General features: G+C 60.3%; 1 protein-coding gene and 1 long non-coding RNA gene across 2 annotated transcripts in view; one reads left to right on the forward strand and one right to left on the reverse strand.

The window, feature by feature from the left end:
* The window catches only part of LOC138414137 (uncharacterized), a 27,648-nt gene continuing 9,473 nt past the window's right edge, over positions 1 to 18,175 (forward strand). The window contains exon 1 of the long non-coding RNA XR_011246555.1: positions 1 to 125. This is a non-coding gene — a long non-coding RNA (uncharacterized lncRNA). The remainder of the gene's footprint in view (positions 126 to 18,175) is intronic.
* Positions 3,343 to 18,175, reverse strand: part of RELT (RELT TNF receptor) — a 25,263-nt gene continuing 10,430 nt past the window's right edge. Inside the window, exons 2-12 of the mRNA XM_069540886.1 lie at positions 10,837 to 10,988; positions 9,536 to 9,610; positions 9,262 to 9,428; positions 8,973 to 9,052; positions 8,002 to 8,259; positions 7,128 to 7,140; positions 6,635 to 6,741; positions 6,279 to 6,360; positions 5,837 to 6,091; positions 5,207 to 5,405; positions 3,343 to 4,896 (exon numbers count right to left, since the gene is read on the reverse strand). Coding sequence (XP_069396987.1) covers positions 4,849 to 4,896; positions 5,207 to 5,405; positions 5,837 to 6,091; positions 6,279 to 6,360; positions 6,635 to 6,741; positions 7,128 to 7,140; positions 8,002 to 8,259; positions 8,973 to 9,052; positions 9,262 to 9,428; positions 9,536 to 9,610; positions 10,837 to 10,881 — 1,329 coding nt within the window. The 5' untranslated portion in view covers positions 10,882 to 10,988 and the 3' untranslated portion in view covers positions 3,343 to 4,848. The remainder of the gene's footprint in view (positions 4,897 to 5,206; positions 5,406 to 5,836; positions 6,092 to 6,278; positions 6,361 to 6,634; positions 6,742 to 7,127; positions 7,141 to 8,001; positions 8,260 to 8,972; positions 9,053 to 9,261; positions 9,429 to 9,535; positions 9,611 to 10,836; positions 10,989 to 18,175) is intronic.

Genomic DNA, 18,175 nt, shown 5'->3' on the forward strand with positions numbered 1-18,175 from the left:
TCACAGTTGGGCCTGGGAAGTGGCCGTCGGCACCTGGACTAAGGTGTGTGATACCGAGTGCCCACCATGTGGCCAGCACTGTGCTTTATGCTTCGCAACTCATAATCCTCACAGCAGGATGGGAGGTGAGCCCTGTTGTTAGCCCTGTCCTTGGTAGTGGGCAGCTAAGGAGGGTTAAGTAAGTACCTCGGCCAAGGTTACAGAGCTAGTGAGGGGCGGAGTTGGAACTTACATTTGGTCTGGCTCCAAAGCCCAGGCACCAAGCCCCAAGCCCCACATTCTCCTGCCCACCCTGGAGGAGGCAATGCCTGTACTCACTCCAAGGGTAAATTGGTCAGGTGGGAAACCAAGGGAAGGGCTTAGTGTGGTCTGTAGTCCCAGAAGGACAGTTGAAGGCAGTCATATGGTCTCCATCCAAATGGTCATCAAGTGCTGTCAGTTTTATTTACATCCTAAACATCTCTCTCTTGTCCAGGCCTGGGCTCCTCTCCCTGGTTATCACAGCCACCATCCCATCCTAGGGCCTGGCCCCTGCAGTCCACGCTCTCCCAGCCTCCAGGTATTCAGCTTCCTCAAATGGAGAGAATACTTGAGGCCCAAAGAGGCTAAGTGACCTGGCTGTAACTAACACTCAGGACTCCTGACTCTCGAGCCCTTTGCACCAAACCGTACCCTGGGCCTCCATAATGCCTTCCCCAGTTTCCTCTCCTGTCCTCACCTGACAGGAAACTTATTCTCCCTCCCTTGTGATGGCAGAAAGCGCTGTCGGGTGTGGTAGGGGAGGGCCTTGCTGGGCTCTCTTCCCCTGCACAGGAAGGGGATTTTTCCCAAGGACTCAGCTCCAGGTCAGTGGCAGGGCTGGGGGCCAGGAGCAGGTGGAAGGCAGAGACCGGAGCCCCAGCACCCACCATTCTGGCCCATGGAGGAGGGGTTATGGAGTGAGAGAGGGCAGTCTCAGAACTGTCCTCAGTGGTTGGCCCAGGGCCCCACCGTGTCCTCCAGCTCCCAGCCCTGCCAACAGCCTGGGCCTACCTTGCTCAAGAGCAGGATTTAGAGCCAAGAAAGCTTCCACGTGAGGGTGGGGGCCCTAAAAGCCAAGGGTATCAGACACACCCCTACCTGATCCCTCAGCAACTCATCCCACTCTTTTGGGAGCTGGCCTCAGTATCCTCCAGGGACAAGAGACTGGGGCCAGGGCTAGTCTTTCTCTTACCTTCCAGCAAGCAGGAAATTGGGGTGGTGGGAGTGGTCTAGAGGGGAGCAGTGCTTATTACCCCAGGGCCCAGCACTGAGATGGGGTATGCGTTACCTAACCCGGGAAGCCCAGACCCAGCTTCAGCCTCCACCGTCGCTGGCATCTGTATGTGCCTCACCCCAGGCAAGAGGGCATCCAGAGACCAGAGTCCAACTTCCCCCTGGGAAAGGAGGCCAGAGAGTGGGAGGGCTCAGCCTCCCACCCCTTTCCCCCAGGGCACTGTCTCGTCCTCATCTCAATGTGTCACACAAGTCCTCGGTGAAGTGGGGTTGGTTGGCTGAGGGGGCAGCCAAGTTTGAGAAGCCACACCCTGAGGTGCAGCTGAACAGCTGGTGAGTAGGGACACCAGTCGCACCACGGCGGCCCCAGGGAACATTCCCCGGGGTGCACTCGTGATGCCCACTGGTCCCCTACAACAGACAGACACCCTGTTCTAGACTTTGGCAACCTTTGTTGCTCCGGAAAATTCCTCCTGATGTCCAGCCTGTCTCCTTCCCTCCCCTCTCCTAGAGCAGGTGATGCTTTGCCTCCTGGGTCCTCAGAGGTGCCCTCCCTTTCCTGCCCACCTGAGAAGCCCCAGAGAGAGAAGCCTGTGCCCTAAGAGAGGTGAGAGAAAGGGAGAGGTCGAATCTCAAAGCTCAGCCTCCCCTCAGGCGGGGATTTTTCTCTGAAGCTGCTAGGCCGGCCCCTTGTCATGGCTTCTGCCCTATGTGAAGCCTGGGCCTCCCACAGGGTGTCCCTTTCCACACCTCCCCAGGTTCCATGAACCGTCACTTTTTGGTTCTTCAGCCTCTCCTTGGGCCTCGTTCCCATTAGTGTTGAAATATGTCCTTTTCTTCCTTTTTTTTTTTTCTTTTCTTTTTTGGCCACACCACTCAGCACGCGGGGATCCTTAGTTCCTCGACCAGGGATTGAACCCGCTCCCCCTGCAGTGGATGTGCGGAGTCTTAACCACTGGACTGCCAGGGAAGACCCTCTGTCTTTTAAAACCATACCAAACACCAAAAGAACCTGGAATTAACTAAAAACCCTCTCTCCCCGGAGCCTGAGGGCCTACCAGCTATTACCTGGCACAGTCAGGCTTCTGCAGAAAGCTCAGCCCACTGGGACCTGGCTCTGGTCTCGCCACATCCCTGTGTCGGCTAGCCAGGGGATGCTAGTCCTGACCTTGCAGCAGCGCCTGGCTTTGTGACCCACCCTGCTACCCACACTCTCGTCCTTCCCTGGCTTCCAGGACGCTGCACTCTCCTGCTTGCTTTCCTTCCCACCTTTCTGGGCCTTCCCTGAGCTCTCTCCCTGGAACGTGCTCCCTCCCAGTCCAGTCCTGGTGCAAATGCCCATCTGAGTGCTTCCAGGTATCATCGTAGGCCAGGTCTGTCCCTCGAGCGCCGCGGGCCTGCACGTGCAGGTGCCTCAGGACATCCCGTGGGTCTGCATCACTGCTCCCCACCCAGCTGGCCCTAATCCCCTGAGCCACATCCCAGCACCAAGGCCTAGCAGTTCCGTCCTCTGTCCCAGGAGTCTTTCCATCGCCCCCGCAAACCCCTGCTCCTCCGTCTCTTGTCTGGATGGCTGCAACAGCCTCCTGTGGATCCCTGCTCCCACAGCTCCTGCACCCTCCACAGTGGTCAGGAATGAGCTGGCTAGTCATACTTTTTAGCCTTCCTGAATGCTCTAGAGGCTCCTTGGGCATCCCTGGCATAGGGCCAGTGGCTTCCAAGAGCCCATGTGGCTGCCTTCTGCTGCCACCCCCAGCCCAGCCTTCACACCTGAGTCACTCTGTACTTGAAGCTTCTCCGGCTCCTCCTATTTTCATTGCCGTCCGGCCTTTGTACATGCTGTTCCCCCTCTGTGGAACACAGCTCCCCTTCCCACATTCTCCAGCCCTCAATATGCCTTACTTACCCCATCCATTTGCCAGGCTCCACTTCCTCTAGAGCTGTGCTGTCCAGTACAGGAGCCACTAGCCACATGAGGTTATCAAGCCCTTGAAATATGCTACTTCATATTAAGACGTGCTTTAAGTGTATTTTACATACCACATTTCAAAGCAAAAAAATGGTTAATTCATAATTTTTATACTGATTTCATATTGAAATGAAAGTATTTTAGATATACTGGTGTAAGTAAAATACATTGTTGATATCATTTAAAATAAGTTCACTTGGTTCTTTTTAATTTTTAAAATGTGGCTATTAGAAAAATTTTAATTACATACGTGGCGCACACTCTATTTCCGTTGGACAGCACTGCTTCTAGGGCCTTCAGTGAGAACCAGGTGACCTGAGAGGCCACCTCCGGCCCCACTTCAGCTGCTGCCTGGTGTCCACCTGCCAAACAGCAGGCGCTGCCAGGGGAGGGATGGCCTGTCCCACACACGGAGCCCGACACACAACTATTCACTGAACGGGCAGACCTGAGAAGAGACACAGGGAAAAAGAAGCGCCTCATGACACTACTTTCCCACCTTTTATTATTCAACAAATGGATGGGTGTGGAGACACAAGGGTGGGACAACAGCAAAGTTTCAATAAATAAGAGAAACGGTGACAGCAGTGGGCCCATGCCTGCACAGCCCCACATAAATAACGAGGTTGCTGAGCCAGAGTGGAGACGCGGGCTAGGCAGTCACCCGCACTGCCCAGGCCAGGGGACGGACACACCAATACCACAGGGACACAGAAACCACCGAGGCCAGAGGCCTCACCCCTTACCCTCCAAAGCGCCTGAGATCTTGTGGGTGGCTGGGCAGGTTGGGGCTCTGTACCACAGCCCCGCCCAGGTCAAGTCTGTTTTTTCAATTTCAATAAAAACAGCAGGGTCAGGGGCAGGCACGTGCATTATGCCCCTTCTGTAGGCAGAGCCCTGAATGGGCAGCCCCTTGGGAGCCTTGAAGGTGGTGGCCCTGAAGCAGCAAAAAACGGGGCCAGATAAAACTAGTGGGAGGGGTGGCAAGGGGTCAAGTTCTCCATCTACACGACCCAGCCCAGAGCCTGCAAGATGCAGGAAGGCCCTGGGCACCGAGACGCCACTCTCTCCCCGCTTCACAGTCAGAAGAATTGGGACCCAGTAATGGCCAGGGGCTTGCCCAGGATTAGAACCCAGGAACCCGGTTCCTAGCTCATGGCTTTTTGTTGACCCCTCCCTTTGCAGGACCTGTCAGGAAGGAGGGGGAGGTCCCCTCTACAGAGGTAAGGGGTGGCTCATCACTAAGGCATGGGGCCAGGGGTGCCAGGTAGAGGGCCCCTCCCCACCACTGAGGCCTAGCCACCTGGCAGTGCAGAGGACCCTGTGGGCTCCTAGGATCCAGCCAGGGCAGGGCACGGCATCAGGGACATCCTGCAGGGAAGGAAATGGGCGGCAGGGATGGGAGGGGCTCTCAACCTGCTCCTGCACACAGCACCCGCCGGCACGCTGGCCTGCCTCCTCACTGGGGTGGACGCTCCCACCTCCAGGCCTTGGCCTTGGCTTTGGCTGTTCTGTCTGCTGGGCCATTCTGGATCCTCACTGGCTCAGCTGCAGCTCTACCTCCTCCAGGAAGCCTTCAGAGCCTCCCAGGGCAAGGCTGCAGTATCCTCAGACGAGACAGCCCCTCAGATGACCAGGTTGCTCTCACTCAGCCGGACCACATAGCGGTTCTCCTGGGGGACAGGGGTGAGGGGTCAGAGCTGTCAGGGGGCTTCTGGACTCCAAGGAGTATCACAGCAAACAGCTGGCGCAGACCAGCCACAGGCCTCTGCCCAGGTGAGTGGGCAGGTGGACAAGGAGGGCCCCAAACCAGGGCCCAGGAGACCCCAGGAGGTAGTGAAGGGGAAGCGGGGTGACAGGAGGGGCAACATACCAAGTGGTGAGTCCCCAGGAGGCAGTAGCCCTCTGTACCTCCACCCCTGCCCCATCTGCAGTTGGGGTTGGCACAGGTGCCAACAGACACCTTTCCCCTCTGGTCCTTACCTCGGCCTTGTTCTCTGCTGGGGACTTCAGCCATTTAGGGTGGCTTCCACCACTTCCCAGCAGTGTCCGCTGCTCACTGGAGAGGCCACGTCGTGGGGAGTCAGGGAGATCACCCCCTGAGGGCCCGGCCTCCGTGATGGTCTTCACCTCTGAGGCCACCGAACTCATCCGCTGCTCAGGAATTCGGGCCACACGGAACCTGTGGGGAGAGGTAGTGCGATCATCCTCCATTAGAGGAAGGACCCCAGGTGTGGAGGGCGCAGCACCCACCAGGGTCACACAGCAAGTTCATGGGTCAGAGCCTGAGCCCTCCCCACGTCTTCCCACCCACTGACAAGCTCCCAACAGCTCCCGACACTAGGCTGCAGGTGGACAGGCTCTTAGCCTGAGGTGGCGCAGGTGTGATGGGGGCTATGACCCTGCCCTGGGGGCCCAGGGACTCCATGTGAGAGAGCGTAGCTGGGAAGACCTGGCTTTTCCCTGGCCGCCCCCACTGCAAAGAGGCCCACTGAGGCCAGGAAGGGTGAGGCCACCACTGAACCCACTGTTCATGGATCAGGCTAGGGCCCTGCCACCCCCAGAGCTGTCATGTCATGTTGTGGCACCCTGCTGTGTCTATGCCCTCCTCACCTGCCCACAGACAAGATGGTGATCTCGCCCTGGCGTCCTGCCTTGGCCCCGACCTTGGGCACCCTGGCCGGGTTGGGCAGGAGTCTGGGAGTAGGAGTGGTGGCAGCTGCAGCCTCGGGGGACAGCAGCACCTCGGGCCACTTCTGGCTACAACGGGAGCAGCAGGGGCCAGAGAGGGAGGCCAGGCCCTGCACAGTGTGGAGGTGGTGGCGATGCGGGCAGACGTGTGGCATGCTGGGTGGGCCCGGCGGCAGCCTGTGGAAGACACAGGTGGGAGCGGTCACTGGGGCAGGGCTGGGGCAGGGCAGGCCCAGGAGACCCCAGGAGGTAGGTGAAGGGGAAGCAGGGTGACAGGAGGGGCAACATACCCAAATGGTGAGTCCCCAGGAGGCAGGCTGATTACCTGTGGTTTGGGTCCCTCCTTGCCCACCTGCCCACTTACCTGGGTAGAGGCCTGTGGCTGGTCTGCACCAGCTGTTTGCTGTGATACTCCTTCAGCAGCTCCTCCAGGGCCGCCGCATTCTCTGTGGGCAGCTGTAGTCAGAACCCGGCTCTGGGCCGTGAGGGGCACTCCCCCCAACCTCCTGCCCCAGCACAAATCCCCCTACCTACCCGCCACCCCCTCCCTGGCCCAGGCTGTGTGCCTTTTCCTCCACCTCTCACCAGGCAAGAGCAGGCAGAGAGGCGGGAGCACCATGAGCCACAGTGGTCAGAGAGGGGGCACGCTGGCCTGAGGGATCCCGGCGGGAGGGGCAGAGCAGAGCTCTGGGAGGGATGGGGTCAGACCTCCCCCCTCACCTTTCTTCTCTGTGATCAGGCGCACCAGGACCCCAATGGTGTCCTCATTGGCGTCATCAGTATGGTAGGCAGGGTTGACCCCTGAGGAAGAACAGAGAACCATGATCCTAGGGAAGGAGGCAGTGGGACACCCTGGGCTCACAGGCTACACCAGGACATGGCAGCAGAGGGCGCCCCTGGCCTGGCTGTATGCGTACCTAAGGGCCTCAGCTCTGATTCTGAGCCCATTATCACCTTCACTACTTACTCAGCATCACTGCTCCCTGCACCCAGCAGCACCAGGGGCTTAGCGGTTTCAGGGCCATCGGAACTCCACCGTCCCTGCAGATGTGTGGGATGAGGGAACCAGCCTCTCCCAGGGCCTGCCCTCTCCTCTCTTTAGCCTCAGGGAGCTGTGGGCTGCTTCTCTGCCCATGACCTCCGACAGCCCCAGCAAACTCTGCCATCCCAGGCCTATCACCTCCCTGCACACCGCCCTGTCGGTATAACTAACTGAGGACCCGAACCTCAAGAGCATGAGAATGGGCCATGCAATCATTCCTGGGCCAGCAGCAAACAGAACTCCTAGGACTTGCACCCAGGCAGCAGCCAACAGTTAAAGGGAGTCCTAGGCCAGGAAAACAAGTGCAGTTCCAGGCAAAATGGCCTGAGTTGCCACTTTCCTGCCTGCCTAAAGCGCCTGTCCCCCTCCTGACCCCTGCAGACCGCAGTGTCGGAGGTTGAAAAGGGCGCTGGCATGGCAGGCGCCATTCTATCTTGACTTGGCCCCCAATTTCTGTGAGCAGTGTATGTGCATGTGGGATCCCGGCCCTACTAGCCCTCAGGGGACAGCGCAGAGGGGTAAGGGGAAGAAGAAAAGGGACCCAGGGCCCTGGGGTAGGGGCAGGAGGAACATGTCTCTCCCTCTGGGTCCAGGGCTCGTAACTCAAACCACAGCCTGGAGCTGAAACCTGAGCCCCGCATGGTCCCTGTCCAAGACAGCTGCCCTGCCAGCCCTTCAGGCCAGAGGTCGGAGGTCACCCTGAGTACCCAGAAAGCAGTCCAACCCTTGAACCACACACACAACTGCAGTCCCTGAGGAGTCCAGGCCCTTACAGCTGGGTAGGGCCTCACACAGGGAGGGAATCCCACTGAAGCCACTTGACCTCTGCTCTGCCTCTGCTCTGCCCCAGTTGCCACGTCGGGCCGCCTCACCCTTCCTTCTACTTTGCCAGTCCGCAGTGTCTCCTCTGCGGCCCACGTGCGGCACCTCCGGGAAACTCTCCTGATTAGCCCTCTGCAGGCCTCTCCAAGTCAGACCCTCCAGACCAAGTAGGTTCTCAGCCGCGCCCTCTGGCCTCCCCACCCAGCCCCAGGCTGGGCCTCACCGCTGCCTCCGCCTCCAGGACCAGGCCCGACCTCCTTGTGGGCCGTGCAGTGGTAGCCCTTCCGCTTGAGCAGGTTACACACCAGGATGCCTAGCAGCCCCATGAGGCAGAAGATGGGCACAATGGCAATAACCGCGTACTGGGCAGCTGTCTCCTCGGGGCTGCCCGCCCGCGTGCTGTTCCCAGGCTGCCGCGTCTCCCCCGCGCCACTCGCCCTTGCTGCCACCTCCATGCCACGTCGGGCCCGTCGCCCCCGCTCTGAGCACCACGGAGGATGGAGGCATGGAGGAAAGACAGAGGCAGAGAGAAACACACTCAGAGAGGCCCAGGGCCCGGGTTACTGTGGGCAGGGGTCGGGGCGGTGGGTGGTATTGGCATGTCCAGAGCACCCACTCTCCACTATGGTGGGGAAGTAAAGGGCAACTCACACCCTCCTTTTTGGCCATCTGACCAGTCAGCCAGCCTGAGCAAGGCCTCCTCAGCCCTCAGGACGGCCAGACCCTGAGGCCCCTGTCCACCCCTCATGGTGGGTCACAGGGGTGAACAAAAGGCAACGGTGCACATGCCTGGGCACAGCAACACCGGATCCTGCCTCCCCACAGCCTGACCCGTGAGTTAGTTGCCTCAGAAGGTGACCAACTCAACAGGTGAGAGGAGGTGCACATATGTAAGCGTATGTGCTCACACTCAGCTACGTGGGTTATTTCGAGGGGATAAGGACAGGAGACTGGTTGGGATGTGAAACCCAAGCTGTGGCAGCCACCTGCTGGACAGTCTCTGCCACTCAAAGATGGGGTGAGAAGACACAGCCAGTGGACCTGCTAGGCACCCTGTGGCTGCACACCCTCCCCTGGGCTAGGGGAGTGAGGACCCCACTGCCCCAGACGGACACTGCGGGGCCCTTGGGCTCAAGCTCGCCAGACCCCTCCCCACACATACCCCGCCAGTCCTAGCCATCACCTGCCACTCACCGTAACAGCCGCGAGTACCCAGGGGTGTCCAGGAGCACGGCCGACAGGGAACATGGGGGACCTCTGACGGGGCAAACCACCTGCAGGGAGGGAAGATGTTACTGAAGCCCAAAAACTATCCTTAAGAGAGGCTGGACCTTCCTACTGGGCACCCTCACTGGTCCTGACCCACCCCATTTCACAGATGGGAAGACTGTGGCCCACTCAAGAGGTGAGTGAGGCTGGGACCCCAGGATCTCAAGTCCTGGTCACCTGGTCATGAACACCCACACCCCACCCCATGGCTCACCCAGGCTGGCAGTTTCCACATAGTGTGTCTCGAGTTGCCGTGCCCACCTGGGCCTCCAGCCTCCCTTGAGGGCTGCAGCGCGAGTGCGGCTGGCAAGGGCTAGAGCCCCAGGAAGCTGAGAAGGTGCCTGGGGGGCAGGACCTGCATAATGTGCCCCGCCCTGGTTCCTGCAGGAGGGGAAGAGTGAGAACAAAGCCAGGAGCCAGGCCTGAGGTCCCTGCCCCTGGCCCTCAACAGTCTTCCCAGGAGAGGTGGATGGGCAGGGCGAGCTCACCAGGTTGGGCTCCTCGCCGGGTGGGCACGGCCAAGGGGTTGTTGATGTTGCAGTGGCCAGAGGCCAGGGCAACAGCTGGAAGAAAAGAGGGCAGGACACACTGAGGGAGCGGAAAGCACCGGGACATGGCATCTCTGGGGCCACCTACCCCCCACCCACTTACAGTCACCCCAAGCACAAGGACCACCAATATACAGGGCCACCCCCAGGCTTTGGGGACACTCTCTAACCTCAGTCCCTTGTGCTACAAGTAAAATCTGCCTGTCCCAGACCAGCTGCATTGCCATTGCCTAGGCAAGGGGAGAACCACATCTGCTTCTGGAAAGTGCTGAAACGCCTCAGACAGGGCCAGATCAGGATCTTGAGCCCCTGGGTCTGTGAGTCACGCCCTTGTAGCTAACCAGGATGATGAGGAGGAAATTCCTCCGAATTCCTCTCTCAGGTTCCGCCCCCCTTCCTGCTGCCTTGGTCCACACACCACAGCTGAAAATGTCATTAACCAGCCTCCGTTCATCATCCCTGGGGCCGAGACTGCAGATGGTGCCTCGGGGCCTCCGCTGAGTCTCTGGGACCACATCCTCCTCCGTGACCTTCCCACAACACAAGGCCAGCCCGTTCACACCCTGGGACCCACACAAAGCATGGCAGGCCCCAAAGGAAGGATCTTCTCCATTCATGTCCTCCCCCTATTCCTCTCGGAGCTCCCTCTCTTCCCTCTCACAGTTAGTGTGAACTATCTGCCCCGAATCCTGCCCGCAGGGGAGATCCCCCCAGTCCTCCAGTTGGGCCCCAGTTTGGGGCAGGCACAGCGTATAGCCAGCTACCCTGAAGGGCAGAGGGAATGTCACACGGGAGGTGCCAGAGACCTCCTCAGGCCCTAGACGCGGCTCCAGCACGTGCCAAACACTGGGAGGCCGACGGCACCAGGAGCACGTGGGGCAGGAGGCGCTTCCTAGGGTCAGACTGCCTCGATTCTTCAAAAGAGCCATGTAGGGCTTCCCTGGTGGCACAGTGGTTGAGAGTCTGCCTGCCGATGCAGGGGACATGGGTTCGTGCCCCGGTCCAGGAAGATCCCATATGCCGCGGAGCGGCTGGGCCCGTGAGCCATGGCCGCTGAGCCTGCACGTCCGGAGCCTGTGCTCCGCAATGGGAGAGGCCACAACAGTGAGAGGCCCGCGTACCGCAAAAAAAAAAAAAAAAAAAAAAGAGCCATGTAACCAGCCCCAGTACCCGCCGCAGCACGGGGTTCCTGAGCGCAGGGCTCAGGACTCACCTTCCCCACGGTCCCATCCCCAACTCACCACCAGGAGGCAGGATAGGGGCCAGTGCGGTGGGCTCAGCTTCATCCTCAAGCCCCAGTGGGTCGCCAGCCTCAGGCAGATGGAGGGGAGGCTCAGACGGGGATGGGACAGGCAGGCAGGCAGGCAGCTGCAGTCCTCCTTCCAGGACGGGGCTGGACGGAAACATGGAGAGGTGTCACCGGGCAGGCAGAATGCTGGGGCGGCTTGGCCTACGCTCACCGGCCCTGCCCTCTGGTCCACTGCAGGCCCTAGCAGAGGTGGGGGCACCCTATGTGGGGCCAGCCTCCCAGGGCAGCTTCCCAGTGGAGGAAGGGCTTCCTGCCTCTTCCATAAACAGCCAGCTGCCCTAGGCCCGGGCAGGGGAGCAGGGGAGGAAGGAAGCCTACAGCCTACAGCCTCAGCCCCGGGAGGTGGGAGGAACGAGAGCGCTGACAGCGACCCCACGCCTGGCCTCCCCGCTTGCATCCCCAGCTCTCAGGCTCCTGCCTCTCAGAACTCCTTGGGGCGCACAAGCATGCCCGCCTCTCCTACTTCTCTGCCTTCACTCTTGCTGTTTCTGCTCCAAGAAAGGCCTTTTCTGTCACATTTCAAAGCCCAGCACAAAGGCCTCTTGTTATGGAAGCCTCTCTAGACTTCCATTTCCCCAAAGCTCCCCCACCCCAACCCCATCACTGTGCTGGTCCTCCCACGGGTCCCACGGTCCCGCCTGGCAGACTTCTCCAGAGATCTGGGATGTGTCTGACTGCATCTCTTGAGCCGCGGGCAGATCTGCAGGGGTGGGGAGTGGCAGCCAGCATTCAAGCCTTCTGTCTTCTCTTGGGCACCTGCTGTGTGCTGGGCACTGCCCTCAGCACGGGAAAAGGTATGAACAAGACAGGCGCTGTCCCTGTCCTCAGGGAACTCACACCCCAGGGGAGACCAACGACCAACAGATAAACAGTGAGCGTCCCCGTGCCAGAGCGAGGGAAGTGCCAAGAAACCAAATAAGGCATGTGAGGGCACAGAGGGTGATAGGCACAGGCCTGAGGCTGAGCCCCCAGGCTCAAGGGTGTGGCCTCCTCTGTAGAAAAGTCTCCAGCAGAGGACGAGGTTGGAAGAGCAGGAAGAAGAATTTGGATTGCACAAAAGGGATAGTAGCAGAATAAGGGAGTTCAATGACCTCTTTCCAGGAGGCCTGTCTCCAGGCTCAGGAGGGTGAAGGAGGAGTGTACGTGGAGGGCCTCAGGCACAGGCCACAGGCAGCCTCTGACCCCCAAGGGGCAGCCTCGAGCAGCCAAGCCCAGCATGTTGAGGGGGCCCTGCCTGGAACCCCGGGGCTGTCTGATGCCCAGCCTGGCAGGAGAAGCACTGCCTGCAGTAAACCCCAGGTCACGGAAGAGCCGAGAGCCCCTTGGCCTACAGGCGGCCCGGACTTCCCACCAGGAAAAGGAGCCGGAGGAAACTGATCCGGCTGCGCTGTGGGCCTGGCCTGGCACAGACCTTGGCGGGCCAGGGGTTTGAATTACACCCAGGGGAGGGGCTGGGGCAGTGGTCACACTATCCTCGGGACTCTCCAGGTCACTGGCAGTGGCTCTCGGCCCAAGGCCAGCTCAGGGGAAAACCTGGGACAGAAGGTCCGGCCACAGAGTAGAGTGAAGGCTGCACCCTGGCAGTCAGCACCCAACAGGTGGCATCCTCTGGCCCATCCTCCACCGGTCCCTCCTCCAACATGGTCACAAGTGTCCCCCTGCCCAGGCCCAGTTCCTACTCAAGCCCATCTCTCCATGGCCCCCTCCTTGGTTTTTCATGGGAGCTCACCCACAGACTTGACCACGAGCCCCAAGACCTCAGGCTGGCCCCGTGGCCCTGTCCAGCCCCCAGACCCAGCACCCGTCCATATCCCCAGGGTGGGCCAGAGAGCTGGGGCAGGGGTGGAAAGTAAGAGACCCAACGTCCACCGAGGAGAGACTCCCCCCTAGTCCCACCCCTGGCCGTGACTGGCACCTGCTGGGTGACCTGAGCTCACAGGGAGGGGCTGTGCAGCTGCCCACCTCCAGACAGACGGGGAGCTATGGTCTCAAGACTTCGAGGAGGAAAGTGGGGTCCAAAGGCCCAGACTCAAAGCCAGCGAGGGCCCACTCAGGCACAGACGCTCGCGGCCTAGCGCCCTGACGCCTTCTAATTATGTGCCTTCTAATTACCCCAAACCAGCACTTACTCCAGTCTGGCTGCCCGAGTCTCTGCTTACAGCAGCTCCCCCTGCCCCCACAATCAGCCTGAGCCCCCAGAGGACCTGCCCAGTCAGGCAGCCGCTGGCCTCCACCCAGAACCCCCCTGCACGCACGTGGACCCCTGCTGCTCTGACTCCCCTCTGCGCCTTCTCCCCACCCAGCCTCCAGCACCTATGCTCTGAGCCCTGGAGCCCTGACTGAACAGCAAGTTCAGATCAAGCCCCTTGGCTGGGGGAGGGGAGACTGAGAAGGCTCCATCCCCAGCCCTCTGCCTTCCAGAAGGCAGGGCAATCAGTGACCTTCCAAAGCCCTGCACCTCGGGGCACCTCCTGAGGGCTTCCTGGGGGAGGGCTGTCAAAGATGGGCAGTGGTGGTGGTCTTCTCCGGCCTCAGGGCTCCTGGCAGAGGAGAACCACCCTTCAAGGCCCCAGGGGCAGAGAAGGAAGTTAGCTTAGAGGCCACTCCTCCCTGAAATCTCAGCCTGGGGCCTGTTCCCACTGTCACCAGCTCCCTGGGGGACCAGAGCCCCTGCTTCACCTTGCTGGGTCTCAGTTTCCTCACCTGCAAGATGGGGATGTTTATGTCCCAGAGCAAGGCTGTCATGAGGTTTAAATGAGGTAACGAGCCTGATGTAGGTCATGTGACTTCCTCCCTGTCACCCCTTCTTTCTCTCAGCACCTCCCACCAAGGCTTATAACCCTTTGCTTACTTGTTTATTGCTTGCCCCCGCCCCCCTCCACCAGACAGCAGCGAGGGCAGGGATGTCTGTCTCACTCACCACAAAACCCTGCCCCAGTGTCTGGAGCAGGAGGCCTCCAGAAAACAGGTTCACGGGGGCGTGGGGCAGGGGGAGGGGCTCCTCACACTCAGCCCATCCCCACCCTCCAAAAAAATGCCCAAACCATTAGAACCAGAAATTCCCTGGAAGAAAGCCAACTAGCAAAGCTGAGACCAGGGCCCCAAGCGGGAGATGCCAGAGCCCCAGGGAGGCGCAGCCCCAGAGTCCTCAGAGAAAGAGGAAGCTGTGTCACCACCTGGGCCTCCTCAGGCCTCAGCAGCTTCCCCTTTCCCAGAACTGAAGCTCATGGGGTCACCCGGCCCCAGCCTGGGGCCCCATCTCCGCGCATTCCCTCTCCAGCCTCACCCGCCTCCGCGGTGGCCTCCTCCGAGGGTCTCCCACAGCTCCATGCTCACCCCACCCCTCGCCTGCCCCCTGGCCTCCTCCCTGGCCTCCACTTCAGCCCCCCGCAGCTTAGGCGTCTCAACACCCAGATCTGACCCCTGTCCCTCCCTGCAACTCCAGCCACTGAGAGCTGCTTTCTGTCCCCCACACTTGCCTCTCTCACCTGGCACTGGTACCTGCTGTTTCCTCTGCCCAGAAACCCCTCCCATCACCCTACTGACAGCTACCCTTCCTTCAGAGCTCAGCTCAAAGTCACTTCCTCCTGGCCCCCAACCACCACCTCACTTGTGCAGTCCTCGCCCTGGGTGTGACCAGGCTACGCACCCACCCCTTCCCCGCTGACGTGCTGCCCCCGTACCGGATGCCCAGCACGTGAATAGGTATGTGCTGAACCAGGGGGATCAGAAAAGGCACTCAGGAGAGGGTCCACCTTCTCCCAAGGTCAAGAGGGCCAGGGAGCAGGCTGACGATTAAGAAGCCTAGAGGCTGGGCTCGGGGTGGGGGACTGAACCCGGATCTGAAGCCCTTGCCTGACTTGAGGAGAACCAGCCTTCCTTGCTCTGCTCTTCACTGGCTCGGTGGCTGTGGACCCCACCCCCATTCCCCATCCCTCAGAGGGCTGTTGTAAGGCCGAGAGAACGCACATCAAATGCTCAGCACAGAGCCCGACACAGAGCAGGCCCTCAGTAAGCATTCACCGTGCCTCAGGTTCCCCACGTGTAAATCGTGGAGGGGGTTATGGCACATATTCGATGGGAGGTACGAGGTACAAACAAGATTCTCTTATATTTACGTACAATGCTTGGCGCAGAGCCTGGTACACGGGAGGTGCCCGAAGATACACACTGACAATCTGGGGGATTGGGAGGGTGTAGGAAGGGAGAGGAAAGGTTGGTGGGCAGATCCCAGGTCACACCAAGCTTAGGCCGCAAGCTGAGAAGGCTGCATTTCCCCCAGGGCCTTGAAGGGTTAGCGGGGGAGGGAGAGGTGTGGAACAACTTGCGTCTCAGAGGGCTTGCCGGGCTGCCTGCCAAGTGAGGCAGGGCTGGGGAGATGGAGGTGGGAAGCAGGTAGCCACCTGGAGCAGGGGGTGCGGGGCAGGTATTTCTGTTTCCCAGCCAGTGGCTTGACGGCCTGGGGACCTCCCTGCAGCCTCCAGGGGCTAGGGTTGCCTGGAAACACAGCTGGACACAGGCCTTTCTCAGCAGTGGCTGCACCCTAGGCAGGAAGACAAAGGCCGTCCATCAATAGAGAAATCCAGGTTAGCAAGGAAGCCAGTGGTTCCTTGGCAACTGGGGCTGAAGTAGGGCAGTGCCCACAGTGGGGGGTAGTGAGGACAGCTAGGCATTGCCTCCCTTTCATCCTCTGCCCTCACAGGGAAGGGAACAGACTCCCATCGCCTCGGGCCAGGCCCTCATCCTGGGTTGCCTCCACTCTTCACAGGAGAGGTGAGCGTCCCTGCTTCACCCCTGGGTAACTGAGGTCACCCAGCCAGGGGGAGGTAAAGCAGGGGTGGAGCCCAGGCCTACCTGACAGCTTCCCACCTCACTCTGGCCCCTCCTACCCAGGAGCCTGGCCCAGGGCCTGGCGCAAAACAGATGTTCTGAGCGTTTGCCAACCTGACGGCAGAGACTAGGGAGCTGGCGGCACACAGGAGGCGGCTCACCTGAAAGACTATTACAAAGCGCGCGGGCAGGCGCCAGGGAAGGAGGTACTGCCGCCATGGGGGTCTCTGGGGCCTCTGAGGTTTCCTGCATGCATAGTGCCCTAGTCTACCACAGCTCCAGTAGGAAAAGGCACTGGGACCTGTGAGAAGCAGGAAGCCCAGGAAAGGAGGGGGAAGAGGAAGATCCCAGGGTAGAGCCCAGCTCCCTAGGACTAATGAGGGGCTGGGAGCCCAGAGATGTGCAGAGGCTGCCTCAGGGCCACTCAGTGAGAAGGGCTCCCCCATTCCCACCCCCAGCCCAGCCTCAGGCAGCCAAGATCTCCCAGGTCACAACCCTGGGGTGAGGACTCCAGGCACACCAAGCAGCAGCTGCTCCCTGGCCCCCCACCAGGCCTGGGCTTAGAAGGCTCAGGGGTGTGAGGTGGGGCCGAGGGGGCTAATTGGCCCTTGAGGCTAAGAAAAGGGCTGAGGCAGCCAGACAGGGCCCACTCAGCCCCTCCCAGTCTGGGTGCAGATGCAACCCCTGCCCCCTCCCTGGCCTAAGCCTGGGGCTGGGAGGTGTGGCAGGGGCCCAAACTAGACAGTCGTCTCTGAGGCAGAGCTGGGGGTCCCCAATACCCCTCACTAAGAACGTACTACATGCCCATTCCCTTACCAGGCCTCAAAGACAGGGTTCCAGGCTTCACAAATGAGGAAACTGAGACTCAGAGTAGTACCCTGTAACCACTTAGTCTGAAAGGAGACAAGGTTTCCCATGTGGAGTGGGGACAGGCAGCTGGCAGCCCCTGCTCTTGCCACCCCAGACCTGGCATTCCCGCTGCTCCCACACGCCCTGCTCCAGCCCACACCCAAGCACTCAGAACCAGAGCCTTCCTGCAGGGAGGCCGCGCCAGTGCCCAGGACAGGACGGCAAAGCACTAGGAGGGCTGGAGGACACCCCACTGCCCACCAGCTGTCGCCACTGCTACCTTCTCCTCCGAGAAGCCACCTTTGCCTCCTGCCCCGGCCGCGAATCTGTACCGATCACTACTGTGCCAGGGCGCCCAGAGTTGCTCAGCCCCGACCAGGCTGACCTGGGGAGGCTTTGAGAGAGACTGAGGGGAGATCACAGGCCCAGCCTGCCCCGGCCTCTGACTCCTCCTCCAGACTCAAGGTGCTGGGGGAAAGAGATTCCCCTGACCCCAGCAATTCCAGGTCAGGCCCTAACGAATAGAGCCTGAGGGGAAGCCTGGACCCGGAGCAGTCACACCTGGGTTCAAGCTCTAGGTCATCACTTCGGAGCTCTGTGACCTTGGGCAAGTTACTTACCCACCCTGAGCTTCAGGGTCCGCCCCTGCAAACAGGGGTTCTGGTCCCTGTCTCCAGGGATGCTGAGGGGATAAATGGAGCCCACTGTAAGTAATACTGGTCAGGGCCTGGCCTGACCAGGCCTCTCCTGAGCACCAGTCCTCAACAGCCCACAAGGGCCAGAGGAGGAGCCAAGCTCAGAACCAAGCAGCATCCATCGAAGGTCACCCAGTGGCTCAGGAGCAGGCAAGAGTGCTTGGGGAACCCAACATCAGTCCCAGCAGCAGGGGTGGATGAATCTTGGACTCGCCAGGTGGACCCTGGGTGCCCATTTCCCAGCCCTTACACAGGCCTGTGTCCACCTGCTCCCACGCCAACTGAAGCCACAGTCAGGAAGGCGAGGGGTGCTGAGCAGTCAGGACCCAGCCCTACATCCCCGAACTTGTTTCCGCCTCTGTGATTTGGGACAACTGTGCCTGTCCAGCTGACCTCTTGGCATGGCTGGAGGTTCCATGGTTCATCAGGGAACAGCGACTCTTCTTACAATCAGGCCTCAGCCCAGGTGCCACCTCCTGCAGGAAGCCTTCCCAGCCTCCCTGTCAGGGTGGACCCGCCCCTCTCCTGGCCCCTTCAGCCATCATTGTTCGAGGTCCCCTTCAGGGAGGGAGGCAAGCAAGTGCACACAGGAGGCGGGGCACAGCTCCATCCCTGTGCTCACTGCTCCTTCTTACCGTGAGGGTGTACAGGTCCAAGTTAGGCCCCTCCTTCTGGAAGCCCTCCTTCCTTCTCCCTCCAACCACACAGTCAGACCCTGCCTCTAATTGGCTGCAGAGGCCCCTCCATCCCTCTCCTGTGTCAAGTAGCCAGGACATACGCTCATAGCCACATGGGCAGTTTATTTATAGAGCACTCATCTTTCCCAGGGTGGCCTCGGAAAAAGCTCTGGCCTTCCAGGCAAACATACCTGGGTTAGGATCCCAGTGACGCTGGAGT

The sequence above is a fragment of the Delphinus delphis genome, chromosome 8, assembly GCF_949987515.2.
Source record: "Delphinus delphis chromosome 8, mDelDel1.2, whole genome shotgun sequence".
Classification (NCBI taxonomy): domain Eukaryota; kingdom Metazoa; phylum Chordata; class Mammalia; order Artiodactyla; family Delphinidae; genus Delphinus; species Delphinus delphis.